This window comes from Pleurodeles waltl, chromosome 5 (genome assembly GCF_031143425.1).
Source record: "Pleurodeles waltl isolate 20211129_DDA chromosome 5, aPleWal1.hap1.20221129, whole genome shotgun sequence".
Classification (NCBI taxonomy): Eukaryota; Metazoa; Chordata; class Amphibia; order Caudata; family Salamandridae; genus Pleurodeles; species Pleurodeles waltl.
The window spans coordinates 818,463,302-818,479,350 of record NC_090444.1 but is presented as its reverse complement, the minus strand read 5'-3'; the positions used below and the strand labels follow the sequence as shown (position 1 = coordinate 818,479,350).

The 16,049-nt window shown below is 43.9% G+C and overlaps 1 protein-coding gene across 1 annotated transcript in view; it reads left to right on the top strand.

Annotated features, from left to right (window-relative positions):
• C5H6orf58 (chromosome 5 C6orf58 homolog) overlaps nucleotides 1-16,049 on the top strand; it is a 491,403-nt gene that overhangs the window by 293,190 nt on the left and 182,164 nt on the right. Inside the window, exon 4 of the mRNA XM_069236737.1 lies at nucleotides 7,086-7,204. Coding sequence (XP_069092838.1) covers nucleotides 7,086-7,204 — 119 coding nt within the window. The remainder of the gene's footprint in view (nucleotides 1-7,085; nucleotides 7,205-16,049) is intronic.

Genomic DNA, 16,049 nt, shown 5'->3' with positions numbered 1-16,049 from the left:
TGAATTTAATGAAATACTCTAAATTAACCCAACTTGCCCATTAACTTCGGCACAGAAATAAAAACCTTGTTCAATCACTTCCCTGGCACAAATTATTCCTTGATTTTTCAGAAAATCAAGTTTTTGCAACTGCATACAAGACTGCAATCAAGTGTTTTTTTAAGTCAGCCCATAACTGTCAAAATGTAAACTACTTCATGGTATTTTTTTGCCAGCTATTTTGTAAAAGTTATAGTTCTACACAAATTAACTAATCCACTATTCTCCAAAAAGACATTATCTCTGTGTCTTCAGGTGTCACGTGTCAAGACACTAAGGCACACTGTAGCAGAATCTGTTTATCTCTCCAGGATTTCTGGAAGAAGACACTGTGTAAACGATACCTAGAGAAAACGATAGGCGGCATGTATGTGGGAATGGTATGTGTGAGAAAGCCCAAATTAATATTCTAAGAAAATTAGGGTCTCAAGCATCACGCTTGTTTACAACTTATTTTGAAGAAATACAAATGAGTGCCAGTGGTGGCTGGGGGCAAAAAGATAGGGGCAAGTTCGACTTAGCAAGTGAGCTGGACTGACACAACGGAGGACTGGGGGGTGGTTGGTAGGTTCCTACTGAGAAAATTGTGAAATAAAAAGGAGTAAATGGTGCATTTTTAAGCTAATTTTGTTGAAGAATTTGTTGAAAAAGCAAGAAGAATCCAGGCCACATATATGATACACATAACATCTGACTTGCTTCTTAGCTCATTAATGTCATTGTTGGGGAGGCTGAATGTTTCTAATGAGTTTATGTTTAAAAACGTTTACTTTTAATAAATACCACTCAATATGCAGTGATGTAATCTTTCTGATGTACTAAGGTGAAACGCCCCCGCATGTTAAAAAAATACACTTTTTGTAACGTTAAGAGGCAACATGACATGCGTTGGATGATTTACATTGTATTGTAATTGGCACTTACTCCACTGATGAGGCTTTGTAGCACGTTAAGGCTTCAGAGAGAATACATTTGCACATGTAGAATTTGGGTTGGTTTGTTCAATGGGCATATTTGTTTTGGAGTTATGGTGCCTATTGCACAAAGTATTTTATCCAAACATTGAGAAACGTAAGACAAAGCACTGCACAGTGGATGGCTATAAAAGTCGGGATATCACAATTACTTTATATATATATATAGAGAGAGAGAGAGAGAGAGAGATAGATAGATATAGATAGATAGATATTTCACAGTATGTGTCCGATTGCAGTTACGTACTTACAAAGCAGACATAAACAATCAGTGAATGTTTCAATGTTTCTCTAAATACAACATATGGCAGCCATATTGCAAAGTCCTTGATTATTTACATAAACAGAGTGTGCCATTCCCAAAACTAATCCTTCAGTGTGCTCTTCAAGCAATCTTGCACATTGGTAAATCAAACGCAGATCAAGGAGTACAAGAGTGTGTGAATCATTAAAAACACATTACTATGACCGAAACGCAGCACTAAACACATCGAAAGATAAGGTTAAGTTGATTTCTAGGCGTCTATACCTCATATTTTGTAAGTGAGCACCATGAAAAAATGAAATGGAATCAGCTACTCATTCAAACAATTCAACTCTGTGAGACCCAGCTACAGATCAGCTACCTGCCAATGACTCAAGCTAGTAAAGAGAGGACTAAAATATTAACACAGTCATTTATACAGGATTTCAGTGCCTGTAGGTGTGTCCCCTTATTTACAGATAAATAAATTCTATTTAATTCAGCATATAACATCATCATTACACGACAGCTTCTGCTTTGTTATTCTGAATGCTCATTGGTTTAGGCACAGGTTCTACACAAGTTGCATCACTTGTACACCCTGACTACTGTTAGTGGGAGGGGAATGTGTAAGTGCACCACAATTATTAAAAGGAGCACCCTTAATTTAAGCACATTGCAGGGCCCCTAAAGTATTCCTCAGTGCTGCCTGTTCGTTGACTTCATTTCTTAGCCCCACAAACAAATGAGACTCGCGAAGCAGGCTCTAGTAATTTCTTCATTCATTCATGCTTGACACGCAATGCCAGACTATGTAGTCATTGGTCACAGTGTGTGGATCAACATGTCTCAGCACAAGTTTGCCTGACAATGAAGGGTGTTCAGCATGACATGGGCAGATTATATACAGTATTTCACTTCAGAACTTATCACAAGGTCTAGAACACCTTACACTGGCGGCTCAGACAATGTACGCTCGGGATATCTTCATATGTGTATGAACTTAAAGTTTAAAAAAATTGAATCATGAGGTAGACACAACTCGCACCCGACGTCTGTTCTCAGTTGGTGGACATCTTCAAAGAAGTTATGATTGAGTCTTACAGTAAGGGTTGTGCTGAGCTCATCATGACCCCATCTGCCTTGAATTTGAAATGATGTTCGATGCAGATCGGGTTGTCTCTTTCGCAGCTGATGAATACATCCAAAAACTTCACAAATACAGGCACTGTAAGTCGTAAACTCCAGTTTATATGTCACTGGTGAGGCCACAACTGGGTAAATGAAAAGCAACTAAACCATGTTGTGAATTGTGCCTGCATTTATAAGTAGGTGGCATATTTATAAGTGGAACAGCTCATGCTGTGCTAACTTCAGCAGCTGCCCCTCGCCGTTCTCAGTGCTCCTCACAATGAGTGGAGTACAAAGGCATTGCCACCCGGCTCGTGTTTACCTAGCTTCCCTGAAAACTGAGTGTATGTGCAATAGGCGTATGCAATAAGAGAAACTTAGTCCTACGAAGGTGATGCACTGATCCCGAATGATTCCTAATTTGCAAGTGCCAAGAGAATACGAATACTCCTACCCCAGAATCCGACCTCACCCAAGTTACGGCAGGATGTGCATGAACTGCTCAATTTGAGGAGTGACGAAGCGGAGTCCATGGATATGCGCCGGCCACAGGAAACTGCTCTACTTCCACCCACTTCTTGTTTACTTGAAGGGAAGTGTATGATAGGTGTGACCCAACTCTTCAAGGCCCCTTGAACTGCTGTGATAAGAATCAACCCTTGCACAGCTCTCATGCTGTTTTCCTAATAAACAGCATGAGAGCAATACAGGGATTGGCAGGAGCAGGAGAGCCCAACACTCCAAAGGAGACTACGGGAGCTGTGCAATGTGCCCCCAGCGCCTTAACAGGGCTAGATTAAGAGTACGGGTGGGTGGTGAGCTCTGCACCACTGGAGGAGTTAACAGAGTTTTTGGCACTCTGCGCTCCAGGCCCAGTGCCCCCGCCCCATGCCCATAGACGAGAAACCGAGACAAGGGTCTTGTCTATGGGCATGAGGTGCAGGGGCACTGGGCTTTGACATTATTTATTTGCATATGTGCAGGCTGGCCAGGTGCCATTCCACCACATCCTGAACTCCTCAGAATTTCACAGTTTTTAGCTAACTCCATGGAATTCCACAGAGTATAACTCTGTGAACTCCACCCACACCTAGTTAAGAGGGCTAAAGTGTGCACGTCGGGTTGGCCACTGTAAGAGGCCTGTCCAACCCAAAACTCCCACTTATCTGCGGCTGCGAATCAAAAGGTTTGGCCACACCCTCCCTAGCCCAGAACACATGAGCAACACAGCACCAGCTACGCTGGATCATGCATCACAGCATAAATTACAAAACTCAATTGGCTTTTTAAAATTAATAATATTGCATGGAACCTTCACTGCAGGATGAGCAGCAACACCCTAATGCTTCAAAGAAGGAACTGCCCATGATGAGGGCCAGCTTCACTAAAATATTTCGGATTTTGAGTGACAGTGAAGAAACTGAAGGGTAGAATAATGCATTTTCTTCGATTGAAGTACAGGGATTTTAAACAAAGGCTGAAGGAAGGATAGACTCAGGTTAAACTTGCTACCCTATCAATACTAATAGAAATGCAATGTGAGGACGTATTATTTACGATCTGATGAAATAACCTATTTGTTTTAACTCTTTCATCAGTAGCAATTATCGCAAGTAAATTTAAAAAGCGGATTTAAGTCAACAAAAACGGAACTAATTTTTATTGTCTTGGATAAGCAGCATCTAATAAGACCACTTATAACTATGTTACCTACTAAATCATGCCATGTCACCATCCCTTCGTTAGTCTCTAAATAATTGTAATTGAATGGTAAAGTTGGAGTTTAAGTCACAAACCTAAAAATTCCACTTTTCTAAACCTGTCATTTTATTGACCTCACCATTTATCGCCTACAGCCAGTATCCTGGGTCACATAACTGGGTGTAGTTGGCTGTTGGCTTAACGTCTCCTTGTAAATATGGGCCCCTCCATGCAGTTTTCTGTGGCAGAGCGGCATGCAATGTGTGTTGCTGTGGACATTCCATCACAACACCCATTGTTTTTGATGCTGCTCAAGATTTACAAGAGATCGTAAATTTGTGGCAGTGCCAAAAACTTATGTCACCCCAGGGTGGTGTTAGCATGGCCCAACGAGGAGGAATACTTTTATTCCTCCTCGATTTGCCTTTTTCTGTGTGTGCATTCTACAGCACACATGGAAAGAGCAAAAGGCCATGAAAGATTGTTTATGTGCAGGAAGGTGTCCCTTCCTGCACATTAACAATCATTCGAGAATGATGGTTTGGTACTTCTATATAGAAGTGCCAAATCGCCATTGTAGATTGTGAATGTGCAGGAAGGGACACATTCCTGCACCTAAACAATCACTCCCCTCAATGCAGACACCCTTGCACTGTCGTGCAAGGATGCCTGCGTTGGCGCTGGCAGCTACATTTAGCACCGGCACAGAGGGAAACACAGGGGTTTGCCATATTTTTGTTAATACGGCACATCCCTGCTTTTCAAAACTGGTGCAGCGTGGTGCTACAAATTCTGTCGCACTTTTCTGTAAGTTGGGGCCCATGTGTTGGCCTGATGGGCCTTGCTCAATATATGGGAGGAGCAGAGCTGTCATCTTTCACACTTGCACTTCAAATGGGCTGCCTCAGCACATACACAACGAACTTTACACTAGACCATTGTGATTCAGACATTCTTGGACCAGTACAGGGAGGAAGAAAATTCAAAAACACATTTGTGGGCAGAATCTCTAGAAACTTTTCCCACTTCAAAGCCAGCACCAGGTATAAATATCGGACCCTTAAAACACCTCTTTAGTACACTCATGGACCTGTGGATACTACAGAAGAAGGACTACCCTGCTGCCAGAGGACTGTCCTGCTGCCTGTGACCTGCCCCGCCCTCTCAGAAGGAAGATTAGACCTGCTTCCTTCATCCCAGGCTGAGTGACTCAAAGGGTCAGCTGACCAATTTCTTGTTCTGAGCTACAGGGGCACAACAAGCACCAGAGTCCTCCCTAAAACTGTCCAGCTGACTGGCTGCAACTGGACCTGCCAGGATGTACAACTGGGCCTGCCTGAGCCCTGCTGGCCTTTGCTGGCCTTTGATGGAATGAGTTCCTGAACCCCAGTTGGTGCTTCCCCAGGTCCTGAGCCCTTGGCTGGCATCACAGAGGGCTCCTACTGGCCTAACTAAAGGTTTACTCAAAGCCTTGCCGCACAGCTTCAAGCCTCATCGTAACCAATGCTGGGTGACGCGAGCAGACAGCTTCATCTGAACCAAACATTTAGTGACTTTTTGGGGTTCACCCTGACAAGTATTGTGGTTGCTTGAATAGGTTTTCACCTCCTTCAACCAATTACCCAATTTCTCACATCCTTATTCAGACAGCTCCCACTCTGTCAGGCTGTCAGAGTAAGTTTTTTGATGGCAGAGCCAGCAGGGGCAGCAATGTCAGAAATGTGATGGTCCGGCTGACTCAGAATCAAGCATGGCAGACCAAGGGTGTGACATTTGTGATGGAGTACCTTGTTGTCAAACTCTACATCAGTCTCTTTGTCAATGGCAGAAACTACTGTATCCACTCTGAATTAGGTATTATGCACATGCCAGACTAAAAAACGTCATCTACTGTTTCAGAGAAATATAGGAGAGCCTAGAGCCAGTAGGGCTTGGGTTTATATAGTGGGCAAGTATGTTTAAAAAAAAGGATGTATTTTTGGCTACTCAATACGATAACTCATACTCTAACTTGAGCTTCTGATACTGAAATTATAATCCCTCCACTATGAAGCCCGTATGTGATGCAATCCCCTCAATCAAAGTACCAAATAATTGAAAGCTAGTTAATAAGGTTTGGGGCACTATCCTTACAGGTCAAATTATACACTTCATTGGTGGGCAAATCATAAATTTGTTGTTATATGGAGCTCATTGACTAGGTATAAATGCCCCATCAGAATAGAGAGCTGATATATCATAAGGATTGATTGTGTCTGACAATGTGACTTGAAGTGACATGAACTAAAATTTGTTGAATGCAATTCATTATAAAAGAACGATGCCAAGCTGTGGAGTGGAGGGTGTGGGATGAATGGATTTATTTATCCAAAAAACAGTATTCGTCAAGAAAAAAGATTTACGATGGATGATATCTGTATGTCAGAGAAATCTTAACATCATATTGATTGGGGCAGAGTGCTGCAAAACATATGGCATGTAGTTAATACTATGCTAAAACTGTAAAATAAGATACGAATTTAAAATCTGGATGGTTCCGCCATCCACTCCAGAATAATATTTTAAGCTTTTCAACTGTGCATTTAGGCGAGTTAAATTTGTACCATATTATCTAGTCCCATAAGTGCTCTGACTTTTTCACTGTAGGAGTTCCAATCCTCATTCTAGAAAACGTGGTTCCATAGCAGAAATAGTGCATTTAAAACACAGAAGACTGTTGAACTATAACACATCATGCATTTAACATAATAGGGTGAATAGAATAAGAACACACACACTGTATATCTTATTGACATCTAAATCAACAGTCGCAGACAGCAAAGCTAGTGCTTCTCACACGTTTACAAAAACACTTTATAATTATATGCCCCTTTACCCAAATCACAATTTATTGCAATGTTCACATGTTCTATATAACAGAAATGTAAGTAAAAACATCTTGTTTATCATGCATTCAACATATAATGAAATAATGTGAATGATGTGTTTTGTTTCAGAAATTAATGTCAATCACACCGGTATCTGATGGTTCATCTGTTGTTGACACATTGCTACACTACCTTTGGGACGCACATGAGGCATCTATTGGCTCAGCAGTTCACAAATACGAGAGCAGGTAATATGTTATTTATTTGTTATTCATTTGTACCTACGACGAATATGCGTTATGTCATACACAACCTATTACCAAACAGAGGATCACTGCTGGCTATTCATAAGTGCATGCTTACATGTGCCCACGTCCTGAAATAGGTCAATAAAATCTGTACAGATGTCAAATACAACTGCAAAGTTACTACCAGTATTGACTTTACGAGCTTATTCAAAATTCTGCACACTTGGCAGAGACCTTCGTTTTCGGGGCGGAGACCTCCCTATAGCAGAGTTTAGGAAAATTAATAAAAGTACATGCTTAACTTTTTCTTACGCCTCCCTTAACCTTTCCCTTTCACTCGCACGAATTCCTCATTTTCCCTCTGTACCGCACGCATTTACTCCTAGACCTATACATATGTGTGCGCAGATCAGTAAGTGATGCCTGTGTTCTGAGCTGCTCCACTGATATTACTTCTTGAATCGTTGCAACGTCCACGTTTTTCAACTGCTGTTAAGCAGACTCGAATGTAATTTCAGAAATTGTAAATACATCAGATTATTAATTAGTGATTTTTCTATGCATGCTGTGGCTATTTCTTGATGACAATTGTATTTATGCTTCATTGGCCTTTTAACTGTTTTAGTTATGGCATGTTGCAAGAGTGTTCTGGGTTTGTATCTGAATAAACCAAATAAGCAACACATACTTTAGCATTTTTTAAGAAAGAAATTAAAATGAATAATATTGAACTACATGCCATATGTCAGAGCGAAAGAGCAAACACAGAATGGCGTTGTCTTTTGGCTGCTGCTTGACATCCGCTTGCATACCTTCACTGGGTAAATATTAACATTTGCTAGCTTTGTAAAGTCATACAAGAAGCATGGGATTAGATTTAAGAAAAGTGGCACTACATTACATGTAACGCCACTTTTCTTGCAGCCTCTTGCGCCCCCCCCCTACCGCCACCATGTGTGCGCTGTATTTATAATACGCCACACCATGGCATAGAGTAGGGGGCAATAGAGTCAGATTTTCTGACGCTATTGATGTACTGTTCAGGGTTAGCACCTGCTAACCCTGAACAGTACATAGGGGCCCATTGAAAACAATGTCATGCCCTGTTTTAATGCCTGCTCTGAGGAGGCATTAAAAGTGCCAAACAAAATGACGCAAAGAAGTCTGTTAGATTTCTTTGCCCCATTTTATCCGCCTCTCTAACAGGGGAACAACCGCTTTGCATAGGTTATGCCTGGCACAGGCATAATGTAGCGCAAAGAGTTACAAAGTGTTACAAAGTGGCGCAATGCACGCAGTGCGCCACTTTGTAAGTATGGAGCGAGGATGTGGGCCATCTACCGAAACATTAGCGTAAAAAAAAATGATGCAAATGTGTCAGTAGATGGTGCTAGGGGCTCTTAAATATTCCCCATGGAATCATTCCTTTTGTGTGCCTAAAAAAACTATTATAAATAATGCCTGCTAAACTTCAGCTGCATTTAGAACTTTGAGGCATATTTAAGAATAATGGCACGGCACTCAGTGTAGTGCCACTTTTCCTGCACCCCTTAGCACCCCCCTTAACGACACCATGTATGAGCCGTATTTAAAATGCAAAACATCATGTCGGTAGTTCTGGGACTAGCGTCAGAATATTTGACGCTAGTCCGGAGCTTTGCAGATTTAGCGTAAAAAATTCTGACGCTTATCCTGCAAAGCACCCGGAGGCCCATTGTAACCAATAGAAGCCTCCTTCTAAAGCCTGCTCTGAGCAAGTGTTAAAAGTGCCGAAAAAAATGGCGCAAGAAAATCACTTCGATTTGCTTGCACCATTTTTTTGGCCCCCCTATAACGGGGACACGCCCCCTTTGCATACATTATGCCTGACGCTGGAATAATGTAGCGCAAAGTGTTACAAATTGGTGCAATGTATGCATTGCACCATGTTGTAAATATGGCACAGCGCTTTTGGCCTTCTAACGCCACATTAGCATAAAACAAATTACGCTAATGTGGCATTGGCATGGCTCTTAAATATGCCCCTTGGTATTTAGAACTTGGAATTTTACCACATTAAGTCAGTTGTCATACGAGTGATCAATACTTAAATGTTTCTTCCAGATCCTGTGCAGCTTTATCTTTCTCCGAGGGCGGCCTGAAATGGCACTCCACTTGTTTTCATCTCAGACGGAGGTTAACCTTATTAGTTATGTTATGTATTTTGTAGCACAACTCTTCCATTGAGGTGCTTCGTAGCTATCATAGGTAAATGAGGATAAAAAATGCATCTTTTCTACGGCTGTTTGATCTGTAAAAACTATTTAAAAGTGCAAGTGTCTAAACTTTTTCTTTAGAGAGTGTTGCTGAATTTCGAGTCAATGCTGAAAATACCAAATCTGCAGAGTTTTGATTTCCTCTACTCCACATTTCCTGAGGGCAGATCACAGAATAGTTTTGACTTGCACTATTTGATGTTCTTGGTAGTTAGTGCATTGTGTAAAACATTATACCACTGTTTTACGAAATTCAATATGCATTACATAGAAAGGGGCGTATCCCTTCAGAAGTGGTGGTATTATCCCAATCAGAAAGATACAGGTCATTCACTGGGGGGATCTTACCACAAGGCTGCTCGAATGGAACTAAGGCAAGAAGGTCACCATCAAGGAGTAAGTGCAGTAGTAGAAAAGTCAAATGAGGAACGTACCCCACATATTCTGAACCTGATCATTCAGTTTATATATCAATTGTTCGTGGGCTGCCATTAGGGCCATGCCATCCACCCAGTCTGCATGTGTGAGGAGAGTGGGCATTTTCTATTGGTGGAGAAGTCACAGTTTTACTGTTGCCAGAGCTGAATCAAACCAGCATTTGTTGTGGCTATTGAGTCCCAGGATACCTTTTATGTTACAGAATATTACCAATTCCGGAGAAGGGTGGAACACGGCTCCGCTTAAGTCCTTAAGCGTGCACTGGATGTGACCCCAATAGGTCACGCAACAGCAGAACTAAATGATTTCTAAAATATTGCCACCCGGTGTGTGAGCAGGTGGACTTCAGTTTGCAGTTCATTGAACAGTTTTACTTTGTCACTTTCTATATCATGGTCCAGTGTTTTTTAATCCCCTTGTCACCCCAGTCCTGCCAATGGAAGGAATAATTGTAGATCATCAGGGCCATATTCGGCCACGGTGGTGTATTTGAGTGGAGGAAGCTATCTTCCCCCAGCACTTTGTAGGTGAGGAGCGAGACAAACAAAGCTTTGTGGCCCTTGTAGAAAGGTGTGGTGCCTTTAATGCTATTATGGAGCTGTTGCTGTAGCCTGGCTGAGAATGGCACCTTTTTACAGGGTTTTAGATGGTAGTTGTTTGTGAGATGTGGGTCATTCTATAATAGGTTTGCATGTGTGGTCCGCATAGCCCACCAGAAGTGGTAGCAGCATAGCATTTTCTTTTCACGGCCACTCTAGGCGGTGTTTGGCCCCATAAAAGTATCTATGTCAACGAATTAATCAATTTGAGGGTGTTAAGGGGAATCTTGTGTGGCAGCATGCCAAACGCATAATCAAAATGTGAAGTTATCACCATCTTGACTGATTGAATACTGCCCCAAGAGGAGAGTTGTAGGGGCTTTCATTTGGTATTGTCTGCTCCAGTTTTTTGTTTTTTTCAAGTAGAGACAAGACATTATCTTGGGTCATAGAGGAGCAATCACCATTGACAAGTATTCCTAAATACTTGAGACCTGATGGTATCCATTTCACTTGGACAGCGCCCAGTACTTGATGGATTGTGGAAGGGGTCATAGACATGGCCTCCAACTTGTTCCAATTTATTCTGCATCCAGACAAAGATGAGAATTCAGAGGCAATGCAGATCAGTGCTGGGATCATCAATGTTGGTTGAGCCAGTGTTAGCAATATATCATCTGCATAAAGCAGTATTTTACATTTTCCAGCCATTGTCACTACCCCCTTAGTGGCTGGCATAAATCATATAGCTACGGCTAATGGCTCCAAGGTGAGGAAGAAGAGTAGAGGGGACAAGAGTCAGCCCTGTTACAGGTGATCTGTGCCATGTGGCCTGTGTAGAGAATTGGACCATCTGAAGGAAAGATCCACCAAGGCCAAAACGTTTCACGGTTCAAAAGAGGAATGTCTTTTCAGCATCCAGTGAGAGTAAAAGATTCTCATCCTTGGGTTGCTTTATCAAAATGAGGAGATGGAGTAGGGAGTGCATGTGTTTTACAATGAACGGTGCAGGAAAAACCCATCTTGGTTTTCACAAATCAGAAGGTGTAACACTCTGTCAAGCTGCATTGCCACAACCTTAGCAAGTATTTTCGTGTTTCAGCTAACCAGGGAAGTTTGTCTACAACTAGCCAAGATGGCATGTCCTTCCCAAACTTGGGAATCAAGGAAATTGGAGCCCTGTTGAATTCAACATGCAACGATCCAGTTTATTGTGCTTCTCAGTATATTCATGATAGTATTGGTACCATCTGCTATTGAGTGCCATTATAGAATTCTATCAGGAGGCAATCTTCTTCAGGAGACTTCCCTGTCACCATGGACTTTATAGCCTCCACAATTACCTCCTCCATTATGTCTAGGTCTGGTTCATCTTGGAGACGCTGCAGCAGTTTGGGCAATGTGATGTCACTGACAAAGGTGGTCTCATTGGTGATTGTGGATGGGAAGGAGGTAGTGTAGAGAATTGTAAAGAAGTATGTACATTCAGCCAGAATGTTACATGGATGTGATACAAGTGGCTCACGGATGGTAGCTACTGCCACTCAGGCCTCTCTGTCTCAAATGTTATGCAAGGAGTTGCCCTGCTATCACCCCTTTGTCACTATGACTTGTGTCAATGTCCAGTGAGGGTCTTTTTGGTGCCAAGCGTTAGAAGGGTAATGAACTTAAACATTTCTTTGTCAGTAAGTGTAGGAGAGCAGGAGTGGGCATGTTATGGAATGTAGTTTGAAGCAGGCAAATTTCAGATCCCAGATTGTTTTGTCGAGCCATCGTCATCTTGCGTGCAATACAGGAGTGCATCATAAGCATGCCTTGAAAGTAGATCTTGCCTGCAGCCTATAACAATTGAGGGAAGTCCACAGTGGGATCATTACTTTCCAGGTATGTATGGAGTAAGTCAAAAAAGTTTCTCTTTAACATCAGAATACTTCAGTTTTAAAAGATTCAGTCTCCATGTACAGGCTACAGGGCATGTAGTGGAAGATCGAGTGTGAGGCAAACAGGCGCATGGCCAGAGATGCTACTCACTGTGATCTTTCAAGAGCTAACCTTGGGGAAAGGTCAAAGAATTGAGCAGCAAAAACTAAATTCTGGATTTGGAGGCATGTGCTGGAGAAAGGTAGGTGAAGACCTTTTGCATCAGGTGCAGCAGAAGCCATGGATCTAGCAGCACATGGTCTGCTATGATGTATTTGAGGACGTCCCTGTTGTTGGTATCTGTGCAGCATTGAAAGTTGCTTTTATCAAGAAGGGGATCTAGGCCATAATCCAACCCCCTCCAATTATTATTTTGTACTTGCCAAATTCTGTGATTAGCCTGTTTAACTTTGAGAGCCATTCACATTTAGCCCTGGCCAGGGCATAAATAGAGCTTAGGATGATATCTGTGTACATTACTTTTATTTACATGAAAACAAAGCAGCCCATGCTGTTGGCACAGGTCTTTTGCACGTATGCAGCAAGTCTCTTATGGAAAAGGATTGAGCCTCTATTTTGTCTGTCAGTTGGAGTCATGCACTGCAACTGGTGTGTTGCAGTCATTGTGATAGTGGAGAAATAAACTCTGCCCACCCAGTCTCTTTTTGGCTTTGCTGATTCAAGCCAACAAGATATGCGTCTCCTATAATGCGTCAGGCCATTTACATTTAGTGACCAGGTGGACAGGTGCTTATCTGCATGAGTAGACATGGCATCTTGGGCCAGATGTAGCAAACTTTTGTGAGTCGCAAATGGCCCGAATCGCAATTTGTGACCCTGCAAAATCGGAAATGGGATGCAAAAATCCCATTTCCGAATCGCAAAATGCGACGCGAGCCATTACCGACTCGCAAAAATAGCAACCCCATTTTGCGACCCACAAATAGGAAGTCGCTATTTGCGAGTCGCAAACCATATGCAATAGCCACACTCAAATTGCGACTAGTCGCAAAAAGCCCATTTTGCACTTCCAATTTACCACTAACTCAGAGCAGGTGGTAACCATAACCAAAGTATAAAAGAGGACCCAGAAGGCACCTGGGTAACTCAAGATGGCGGAGATATATGTGATAGCAAGGAGGAGGAGAGCCCACGCCGCACAGCAGATGAGGAGGAGGAGCCAGACACAGGAGAAGATATACAGAACCAGACACACACTATTCCAACAAACTGAGGAGGATATATATGATAAATACAGACTGAGCAGTGCAGCAATACTAGATTTAATAGATCTACTCAATCCGCAGCTTCAACGCTAGACTGTGCGCGGCAGCGCCATCCCTACACGTGCAAGTGCTATGCTCACTGCACCTCTTGGCCTCGGGGTCATTGCCGTGGCAGGTGGGGTATCCCAAAGTGCACTCTCACGGTTCTTCAGAGCATTCCTAGATGCCATACTCACACACATGTCCAGATACATATACCTACCCAGGAATGAGGCAGAAATCAACAGCACCAAGTTGGAATTCTACAGGACTGCCAGCTTCCCCCATGTCATAGGGTGTGTCAACGGGACACATATACAAATATGCCCTCCTGCAAATCTGGAATATCTGTTCCGCAACCGGAAGTGTACCCACTCATTGAACATCCAGGTGGTATGTGACGCCCATTATGTTATCACTGACATGGTTGCCAAATTTCCAGGGAGTACACATCACTACATTTTCAGGCACAGTGGGATACACCAACGCCTAGAACGTGGGGAGTTTGGAGACGGATACCTCCTAGGTATAGCTGAATACACCTTGCAGACATACACACAGGTCAATGTGGAACCCATCTATGCCCAGCTAACATTGTATATTTTGTGCCAAACAGGTGTCAGTGCATATGCCCTACGACCATGGATACTTACCCCGTACTTAACACCCAGCAATGAGACAGAGAGGCGATACAACAGTGCACATAGGAGGACCTGAAATATCATAGAGAGGACCTTTGGACTGTTGAAGGCAAGATTAAGATGCCTCCACAGAAGTGGAGGTGCCCTCCAGTATGCCCCAATAGCAGCATTCAAGATCGTTGGCTCATGCGCAATACTGCACAACATTGCCACCAGACGTGGGCTACCTCTCACCCCAGAAGACCCAGATTCGGAGGATGACGAGCAAGAGCTACCACATCGTCATCATGGAGATAGAAGCATTGCAAATCAAGGCAGACAGAGACGAGACCACATTGCAAACCAATACTTTGGAAGGTATGTGCTGTCACCACACACACGAATGTCACAAACAAAGAGTCCAGGTGTGAAGTGGAACAAACAAGAACTTTAATAATGTGCACCAAAAAACTATTTACACAAACTACAGATCAGGGGCTGTAAAAGTTCACCTGCTATGAGGACACATTAACCTCATGTGCCTCCAGTCTATGACAGTGCGTAGCTCACACCCTGCGCCGTGCTCGCCCAGCATGGCTGGTTCCTGGTGCGTCTGCAGTGCCCTGCCGTGCGCTACCACTGCGCAACACCCTGGTGTCTGTGGCTGAGACACTGCTAATGGTAGAGCCCTCCTCACTGTCCTGCGGCGTGTCTGCCGTGCCCCTAGCCACCTGTCATGCCTCCATAAGATCAACTGCGTGGCTAATACGTCCCAGCCCACGTGCCACATCGCTGGCAAAGTGGCCCATGTCCACCTGGAGGCTGACCGTGCGCCGTGACAGCCCAGTGGTGTTAACAGCTAGCCGGACGATGGAGGCAGCCATGCGGTCCAGGTGGTGGATGAGCTCGGTGACAAGTTCTGACACCAGTTGTCTAATTGAGAGCGCAAGGTCACCAACATGGGTGTTTAGCTGTTGCAGCTCAGTGTGGACCTGTTGCAGCCCTGTGGTTTGGTTGCGTTCCATGCGCCGCATGGCCCCTGAAATAATTCTTATCTCCCTTGTCTGCAGGCGCTGACCATGTAGGAGTGCAGTCTCGGCAGCGGACATGGAGGCGTCCCCTACTTCACCCTGTGGCACTGGAGGGACATTGAAACGTCGCCTGTGATGCAGTGGAGGTTCCGTGTCCTCTACACTGGCACTGTGGCTGGGACCGGGTGCTGGCTCACTCTCCAGTATGGCCACTAGTGTATCAGGAGGGGACTGTGTTTGGGTGGTGCAGGTCCCTGTGTGGCTGGTCCTGGGTCCTGTGCTGGCTGGTGGCTGACCTGTGGCCCCTAGACGCTGTGGCTGGAGGTGGTGTCGTGTGGGAGACCTGTGGGACATAGGGAACACACTGTCAGTATCTACCATCTGTTATCTGCTTCCTAATAAACTGTTGCCTATCAACTGCCTACTTGACTACATTGCCCATAATGCACCATGCAGGTGGTTGCTTCTCTGAAATGGAGCTATTTTGGTTGTGCATGCTGCTGTGTACTAGGTGGGTGGGGGTATGGCAGATATGGGTGTACATGCATGTCTCACTGGTTGATGGTCCTGGCGCTGACGTGTCCAGCTCTCCTATCCCAGACACTGCCTCTGGCTCCGGGGTCTCCTCCACTCTTTCCTCCAAGGGTGTGGGTGGTGGTATGGTTGATGGTCCCCCTCCAGTGCCCCCATCTCCCGGAGCCGCTCTGCCACCCTCTCCTTGGTCCGGGAGCGCAGGTCATACCACCTTTTCTTTAGTTCCTCAATGCTTCTGTGGCT